The sequence below is a fragment of the Hipposideros armiger genome, unplaced genomic scaffold (assembly GCF_001890085.2).
Source record: "Hipposideros armiger isolate ML-2016 unplaced genomic scaffold, ASM189008v1 scaffold_136, whole genome shotgun sequence".
Classification (NCBI taxonomy): domain Eukaryota; kingdom Metazoa; phylum Chordata; class Mammalia; order Chiroptera; family Hipposideridae; genus Hipposideros; species Hipposideros armiger.
Window position 1 is genome coordinate 1235655 of NW_017731486.1, and position 9650 is coordinate 1245304.

At 36.4% G+C, this 9650-nt stretch overlaps 1 protein-coding gene across 10 annotated transcripts in view; it reads left to right on the forward strand.

Annotated features, from left to right (window-relative positions):
* PPP4R1 (protein phosphatase 4 regulatory subunit 1) overlaps positions 1–9650 on the forward strand; it is a 97902-nt gene that overhangs the window by 62634 nt on the left and 25618 nt on the right. For all 10 annotated transcript variants that reach the window (XM_019649975.1, XM_019649976.1, XM_019649966.1 and 7 more), the window contains 4 exons: positions 2390–2559; positions 3864–3959; positions 5989–6174; positions 8912–9073. In XM_019649975.1, the coding sequence (XP_019505520.1) occupies positions 2390–2559; positions 3864–3959; positions 5989–6174; positions 8912–9073 (614 nt within the window). The remainder of the gene's footprint in view (positions 1–2389; positions 2560–3863; positions 3960–5988; positions 6175–8911; positions 9074–9650) is intronic.

Below are 9650 nucleotides of genomic sequence, written 5' to 3' on the forward strand. Positions count from 1 at the left end.
CCGTCAAATGAACTCTTTTGAGTTCATGCGGAACCCAAATATCAAGCTTGCTTACGTATCCCAGCTTCTTCAGGTGGTTGTGAACACTTGAATGATGGATGTTCAATGTTTCTGCAATCTCTTGTGTCATGTAATGTGGGTTTGACTCAATCAATGCCTTTATTTTGTTGTCATCAACCTCGGTGGGCCTCCCTGACTGAGGAGCGTCGTTGAGGTCAAAATCACCAGCACGGAATTTCGTGAATCATCGTTGGCACTGACATTCTTGTAGAGCACTGTCACCGTAAACTTTATGCAACTTTTCACAAGCTTGATGCGCATTCTTCCCTTTATGGAAGTAAAACGGTAAAATATGGCAAAAATGCACAGTTTGGTCTTCCGTCTTCAACTTTTTGTAAAATCCACAAAACTCAATCAAGTCACTCAGTTTCTTTTTTAGAATGAAGCTAGACCTGTCAGCTGTCAAATGACATAGCAATAACATAGATGCAAATGACGCTAGTACTTCCAAAAATGAACTAGTGCCGTCTGTTGCAAACATGAGTCATGACTTTTCCGACAACCCAATAGAATGAAGTATTTCTGTCAGAAAAAGAAAGTCCTTTCTCAGTTATAGGACAGAATAGATCCTACATGAAAGGCCGAAAAGGGAAGTGGTAAAATATGAGGCATGTGTAAGGTATCCTTTTTTCCAAAATACTTACCTAGGGAAATTGAGGTTTTTCTGTCTTTGTTCAGGATTGAACTTGAGCAGTGACCAAGTAGAATTATTGATTTACCTTAGGTTCATAGACTACAAAAGGAAACACCACCTAAGCTCACAAAGTACATGTTTCTTTCCAATTTAGGTCTTTTGGCAGCCATGATCAGAAAAATCATATTGTCACTGATTGAAATAATAAATTGTTAGGAATTTGTGACTAATCACCAATATAATTTGTGGAAGAGTTAGAGATTATAAAGATGTAGCTTAGCTGTACCAGCTTCTTTAGGGAAAGAGTAAAATTCAAAGTTTCCAGGTGGTATCTATTTCTGAGCATGAACCACTATAGACTGTTTCTTCACAAATCTGTGGTTAAATGATTTCTGGTTCCTGGGATTTCAGTCAAGATTGTAAGAAGTTGTTTGTAAGGCATTTTCTGTGAATGGCTCTGATTTATTAGTTACTTCCCAGGGAACAGAATCGAAATGCATTAGGTGACTGACACACACACATACACACACATACCCCTCCCCCTTTAATCTTTAATATTTTGCAGTCTCCTTTAGTACTATTTTGATTTCACTTTGGAAGGAACTTAAAAGATTCCAAACGGGATAGCTAAAGTGATTAAAAGGATAAATACACATTGCAGCTGAAATTCTCGAAAGAAGGAAGATACTTTTCATGATTAAACACCTTCAATTTACTTACTTAATTTAGCAAATACTTGCCTAATAGAATAGAACCTCATCCTGTATGTTTCCTGTATCTCTATTGCCAGGTACCTAATATACTTAGACTAGAATTTTATAAATGTGGCAGTATAGTAGTAGGTTATCTTAATAAAATCATTATCTGGTTGCTTTTCTTATAATATTTAAGTAGGGGCACACTTTGTAATTTTCATACTAAATGTAAGTTAAAATTTTATAAATTTTTATATTTTGAGGATTCAGGTAGATTGTTACTTGAAGTAATACTAAACAATATTTTTTTGCTAACGTTCTCATTTTGGAGGAAGGAAGAAAGCTTGACTGAGTTTGAATCACTTTTATAAAGAAGGTTTAACTCAAACATAGGCAGTACGATTTGCCAGATTTAGGAACCACTTCTTGGTAAGTTGTCATTTGGTTTGCTGCAAATAAGACAGTGCTCATTTGGGATCCCTGTGTTTGGGACAAGTCACTGATTTCATTTTCAAAAACAAAAATAAACTGGAATAAGATATGAGATGCTTAAATGTAACTGCAACAAAAATCTTTGTAATTACCGTTGTTTTATGTTGGCAGGCTTTGTGTGACTGCTCTTCTGCTAAAATAGCTTAGTAAGTAAGCCTTGTAAGTTTGATTCGTGCACTACCAAAATATAGTTAACTTACACTTGAAATTGACTTCTTTTAATAAACTGGAGGTACCTCCAAAACTAGATAGCCTTTCTCTTTTCATACTAACGCAGAATAATGTTCAGTAGTGGATAAACATTTTTAATCTCATGAAAGCATATTAGCATTCTCCTTTTTCTCTTGGAGGACTAATGATTTACCACGGTAGAGGTTTTTTTCAGCTTTTTGGTGGCAGTGTCAAAAAAGTATACATTTCATTGTTAACATATAATACAGATGCAGAAAAAACTTGCAAGCACATTGTAATTCTGCCACTTATTTGCCTTCCCCTGTTCTGCCTATAGCTCAAGTAGACGTATTGTCTGCTGCTCTACGTGCTTCCAGTCTGGATGCTCGTGAAGAAGCCAGCGATGCAGGAAAGAGAAGTAATGTGCAAGATGAGCTGGGTGTCAGTGAGCTACCCAACTGTAAAATAAATCATGATGCCTCCGTGCCTTTAATCAATAATGTTGAGGTATGAACTCATAAAGTATTTATCAAATGAGAGCAGTTTGAATCAGACGTGTTCTGTTGGAAAATAGTTGTAGCTAATCAATCACTTTCTAGTTAGTACGTTCTGTTGCTGATTTTCTTAGCTTTCCCTTTTGCATAAAGTAAAAGTAATTGTCACCACATTCTATCTTTGTGACATTAGTGTCATGTTCAATGCTTGGAAAAATAAATCCCAGTCCTGTCTACATGACTATTTTAGTAGCCTCAGTGTTAATACAGCTCACTGCAATGAAATAGTCTTACTGGAAACAAAGCTGTTTATCAAGAATAATTAACTCTTCCTTTTCTTTTTGGAGAGGTACTTTGTTTCTGATTGGACCATTTCACTGCAGCAAGCAACACAGTAGTCTGAGCAGAAGAAGATCAGGACTTGAGGCCATGTTTCATAGAGCCATTGATATTATCTGGACTGTGGAGTGTGAGGGTGGGTACTGTTACTAGCATCATCTTCACGGTGTACGTGGAGTTCTTCTTCCCTAATTTCCTACTACATCCCACCAAGCCAGCATCATTTGTTCTCAGTATTTCTGATCCCTTGTTTATATAAACAGGGAGAAGGAATACACCACTGAATGCCAGAATGAAATGGTCACAGATCACAGCGTCTTGAATCAAGAGCTCAGAAAAGAGTGCCTACCTACATAGCACTGGGGGTAGCAAGAGGTTTCTCAGACCTTTAGTGGTTCTCAGAGGTTCTCAAACCTTTTTGTTTTGTTTTTTGTTCGATGACATCTAGTATAGTTAGAAATCATGTATAATAATATCAATGGTTCAGAATGAAACCCTAACCACTTATTATCATTGGAGATTTGAATAGTGTGATATCTCTGCATTTTGGAAGGTGTTTTGTTTGTTTGGGGGGTGTGGCTGTTAAAAAGGTACATTTGTGAAATTAAAAATAGGCAAGAATAGAAACAGTAGAAGAAAAACTACATATGACATCCCAAGGCCTCTAAAACAGTTGAATTAAAGCACCATTTTAAGTACTGTTTTTATAAGTAATCTAATTTTAGATATTTGGGCCATTTCAAATTTACTTCTAAATTTTTAATTGCTTTCATTCTGGAATTCATTTTCATACATTTAGGAAGTTTGATTTAAGGTAGGTGAAGTTCTTATGAGGCCTTATGTATGTTTATAAACTTTTAAAAGCATGAAGAATGTATATCTTTGGCAATCTTGAAAGGTAAGTAACTTACTGAGATAGCTTAAATAAGGGAAACTTACAGACAGGATAATTTTTAAGTAAGTATTTTTTCCTAACAGAATATGGACTCCACCCTTTGCTATATTCATAATGATTCAGACTTAAGCACCAATAGCAGTTTTAGCCCTGATGAGGAAAGGAGATCTAAAATACAAGTAAGTGACAAAAAATGCTTTTATTTGGTGTGCGTGTTATTAATCCTCTTAAAATCATTTCTTACTGAATTTGTTCCATTTTATACTGAATTTTTAAAAAAATTAAGACTAGTATGTCATGCTTTCAATAAGAAAATTCAAATAACGGAGTAAAATATAAGTAAAAACCTTCTTCCCACCTGTAATCCCATTCTTCTTTTAGAGTTACCACAGATCACAGTTCCTTCTGTATTTCGTCATAAATTTATTGTGGGTATATAAACATATATGTACCCCTTTTTGTCTCTCAAAGACACATAGAATCATACTGTCATACCAAGGTATGTCATAATGCCTAAATTGCCAAGAATTCTAAGATGCAGCTCGATTTCAGAGATTAAAACATGAAAAAAATGGCTCAGAGACATTCATTATAAAGTGCCTTCAGTGACAAGTTGCACTCCAATTTTAGAGATTTTAATGTGGGAAAATACATTCGTGTGACCGGAATATGATACTTTGTGACTTGCCTTTTTTCTCTTTTTTAAAAAATGGGTCTTGGGCCAGCTGAGTGGCTCAGTTGGTTAAGAGCGCGAGCTCTGAGCAACAGGGTTGCCGGAGCTGCTGCTGAGTTGCCAACAGGTGGCAGGATGGCTCAGCTAGTGAGAGCAGGTGCTCCTAACAACAAGACTGCCTGTTCGATGGTGGGCTACACCCGCCCACAACTGAGACTGAACTCAGCATCTTGAGCTGAGCTGCTGCCCGGATGGCTCTGTGGATAGAGTGTGCGCTCTTAACAACAAGGCTGCTGGTTCAATTCCTGCATGGGATGGTGGCTACGCCCACCTGCAACTAAGATTGAACACAGCACAGCACCTTGAGCTTAGAGGCCACAAGCTGCTGACGGGCAGCCAGATGGCAACTGGCGCCCTCCACAAGAATGAAGAACAACAACATGGCTGGCCCCCTTCCCCAATTCCCCAATTAAAAAAAAAAAATTGTGTCTTGGAGATCTTTCCGTATGAGTGCATATGGACTCCCTCCCCACAGCAGCACAGCATGTGAACAGCCTAGTGTCATACTCCCTTAGAAGAAGGTGCTGTAACTGGAGTAGCTCCTTATTTTGTTGCCATATTACAAGCAATGTTACATTCATCATAATTATACATGTTTCTTCTGGGAGTATATATATATTATTATAAGTAGGTTTCTGAGGTCAAATAGTGTATCTTTATTTTTGTTCTGTTTATTAAAAATGGAGTCAGTATTCATATTGTTTTTAAACATGCTTTCACCACTTACATTATAGACATATTTTCAAGTCAATACATATGGATTGTCTCTTTTAGTGAATTTATTTCAATTTTAATTTATTTTTAAAAATAGATAAGTTCACATAGTTCAAAATTCAAAAGGTACAAAGGCATTTAGTGATGTTTCCTTCTCAGTTTTTCTCTTCCACTATCTATTTGCTTCCCTCAAAGCAACCAGTTTTACCTTTTGTATATCCTTCCAAAACTATACATGCATAACCAAGATTGTATATATACATTCTTTTTCTCACATTTATACAAATGATTAGATGAATATACACTTTAAATTTTTGTAGGTAATTGCTAAATATCCCTATGAAGGCGGATGTTAGTGTTTTGGGTTTTGTTTTTAATACATATTGGTTAGAAGTTTTTAAAATGCCTGTTTAATTAGGTTACATCAAACTTTATGATCTTTGCCATAAGGTGCTGGTCTTATTTTTAATGTGTCTTTTAAATTTAGTAATCAATTCTAATTGTCCTTTAAGGTGCTTTCTGTGTTAAGATTTTATTTATTGTCTTTCTCCTGGAGTTTATTTTATTTAATATACTTGTATGCATTCCCCTTATTGTGTTTTTCTTACCTCTTTTCAGTTATTAGATATCTGAAATTTTGAGATTGTATTTTCTCTGCTATTTGAGATACTATGTTAAATATATACATTTAAAAATAAGTTTACCTGATTTATAGCTAAACTGCCCAAAATGCATCACTGTTGTGTCTCTCTCTTCATTAGGATGTTGTGCCTCAGGCTCTGTTAGATCAATATTTATCTATGACCGACCCCTCTCGTGCACAGACTGTTGACACTGAAATTGCTAAGCACTGTGCATATAGCCTTCCAGGTGTGGCCCTGACACTCGGCAGGCAGAACTGGCACTGCCTAAGAGAGACTTATGAGACTCTGGCATCAGACATGCAGGTAAGTAAAGCAGCCGAGGAATTAACAGAACATGCATGTGGAAGGCACAGTGTTTTGCCTTTCAAAACCTAATAGAATGTTCTAACAAGTTCTTGGCATTACAGAAAATTATGTGCAGAAGACCTTAAAAGTAATACCAAAGAGCTTTCCTTTTGCATGGTCCAAGTTGCACAGTTTGGTGGCTTCTTTTTTATCTAAAGTACTATAAATGATCACATTTGACATGTCTAAGTCTCTAATTTACTAAAGTGTTGTCTAAAGTTTATGTATAGATTAATTCTTAAGAATATAGGATTTAATTTTTTCCCTAGAAACAATGTTATAAATGCTTCTCAATATTTTAAAACCTTAATAGAACTGTGGTACTATTAGCACTGCTGAGTTCTGGGCCCGGAGTGCAGTGAATGTCACTGTGCAGATGGGTGAAGGCTAATGGGGATAGGTGTGTGTGTGCGTGAGCACACTCTTCCCTGTACCACACACTACCACCAACGCCCTCTGAGAGAGCACATGTAGAACATTGACCATACGTCATTTTTCTAGATATCTGACTTTCTTGTGGCTTTTTTCCTAGGCTTTCTTGACTTAACTTCCCCCACTGTTAGGTCTGATTTCCACATACCAAAATTTTGCCTGTCTTCCACAAAACCTATTTCTTCAGTGAAATTAATGTCAGTTTTGAAGAAAGCAGTCTGGTTAGACTAATTTGTACTGGGGTATGAATGATTTCCCCTCACATGTCTTAATAATTATTGCATTTTTCCAGGAATCCGTGCCATCAACTAAGCAAATTAAAAGTTGAAACTAATCTTAAGAGACCATAATTTATTATTTTTATTATTATTTTTTTAGCTGAGCCATCCTGCCACCTGTTGGCAGCTCAGTGGTAGCTCAGCTCGGACTGCGTATCGAACTGGCAACCATGTTGTTCAGAGCTTGCACTCTTGAGCGAGCTCTTAAACAACTGAGACACTCGGCTGGCCCGAGAGACCATAGTTTACATTCCTCCTCGAGAGACCATAGTTTACATTCATCCTCTGACTTGTGAGGTTAGGAAACCAGGGTCTGGGCAGGGTGAATTAACCTATGTTCGCACACTTCAGTGGTACAGCTCGGCATGGGACAAAAGGCCCAGTTTTCTGAGAGTGCATCATCTGTGTTAGTGGTTTTCCATCTTCATCCCGCAGAACTCTAGGGGTTCCTGTGAGGCAGGTACCCCAGGACTCCTGGTGACTGGGAAGGCTGTGGATGGGCAGGACTTCATGCCTCCTATCCTCCTCCCCCCATCAAAACATCTCTGCCTTCATCTGTTTGATATGTTGAACATGGAACATGGGTATAAAATTTTATTTCAAGATCTGCTCTAGTATTTGCGATGGGGATAAAACCTTTGCTCTAAACGTTTTCTCAGCAGGTAAAGTTTTTAAATTAACAGTAAAAATTTTTAAATTAAGACAGCATGAGGAAAAAGATGCTTTTAATGTAAAGTTTCCTGTAAATGCAAGGCATTTTTTTATAGGCGTTCTTTTCCAGGGCTGTCCACAAGAGATTTTCCTATTTTTGTATCTCTTTATTTGCCAATTCCTTTAAAAGATAGTTTTGTTTTGTTTTAATTGAAAATAAGCTGTAGAGGACTTGGAAGGGGAACGGTAAAGCAAGGATGATCCTAACCAGCCTTTGGTCAATGTGGGACATCAGTAAGTTGGGCATCCAGTGTTCAGAGAACTACGAAAACTATGCTGTTAACAATTTCCAGTTTTTTCTTCATAAATGAAGGAGAGATAATACCTACTGTGCAGGGATTTTCTTTTTTTTTTTTTTTTCCAGTTTTTGATACATAATAGGCACTTAAAACAGTGTTTGTTATCACTATTACTTTTATTCTGATTTAATTTTTTGAGATTAATAACATTCAGATGTAAATTAGCCTTGATAAACAGTAGTTCATCCCCCTTTATCTGTGGGGGCTACATTCCAAGACCCTTGGATACCAAAAGTACTGATGGCACCAAAATCTATATACACTGCTTCTTTCTATACATACATACCTAGGATTAAGTTTAATTTCTAAATTAAGCACAGTAAGAGATTAACAATAATAACTAATAATAAAATAGAACAATTATAACTATACTGTAAGAAAAGTTATTTGAATGTGGTTTCTCTGAGCAAACCAGCACAGATTTCTTTCTTCATCATTACCATTGATGTTAGCCACCTCAGCAGGGGTATTTTTTTCCCCCTGTGTTATTAAGTTAGAACTTTCATCTTTTCACTAAGGGACGCACTTTATGGCTTCTCTTTTGCATATCTGAATTTCCAGCATCACTTCTCTTGCGCTTTGGTGCTATTATTAAGTACAATAAGGGTTACTTGAACACAAGCACTGTGATACCACAATAGTCATCAATATGATAACCGAGAAGGCTAAGTGACTATCAGACAGGGAGCATATACAGTGTGGAGACAGTGGACAGAGGGATGATTCACGTCCAGAGTGGGATAGAGCAAAATGGCGGGAGATTTCATCACACTACTCAGAATGGTATTCAACTTAAAACTTATGTATCACTTATTTCTGGAATTTTCCACTTAATATTTTGGGACCGTGGCTGACTGGAGGAACTGAGACCTCAGAAAGCAAAACTGCAAATAAGGAGGAACTACTATATTGTCTAAAAGTTAAAGTAGTAAGTACTTTGTGTTTATTTTACTAATGCAGTTTTCATTTCTGCAGTGGAAAGTTCGAAGAACTTTAGCTTTCTCCATCCATGAGCTTGCAATTATTCTTGGCGATCAATTGACAGCTGCAGATCTGGTTCCAATTTTTAATGGATTTTTAAAAGACCTCGATGAAGTCAGAATAGGTGTTCTTAAACACTTGCATGATTTTCTGAAGGTAACCTTTAAATCCTTTTGCATAAAAACACACTAAAATTCATTGTAGATCTAAAATTTTAATTTTGTGCTACTACCAAGATTGGTCTGTAAGTTCTATATAAGAAATTGTAGCCACAAGTTGATGGTGAGCTGTGACTTAAAAAAAGATAGTCCCATTCTGATCAGTTTTGTGGGTGTCATTTTAATTTTTAATTTAAAAATAATTATGCTACATTTCATTTTTAAATGATGTTAGAACATGTTTATAAATATTTGTACTTTTTCAGAATTGAATTAAATGTAAAGAAATTTCATGAACATTAAATTTAGAGGCTTTATGTGGTATTTCAGGAGTCTGAAAATTTACCCTTAGTCCTCACACCTTTAGACTTTAGCCTTGAAATTGGCTCTCTTGTTGTTCTAAGGTGAAGTACAGAAGTACCTCAAAGGATTATCTTGTAATCCTACTTTCTTTTTGATCCTTCACTTGCTTGTTTATTTATTTTTTTTTATTGTTAGTTTCAGGTGTACAGAACAATGCAATAGTTACCCTTTTCACCCTCACAAAGTAACAACCCCCCTCCCCCCATCTATTG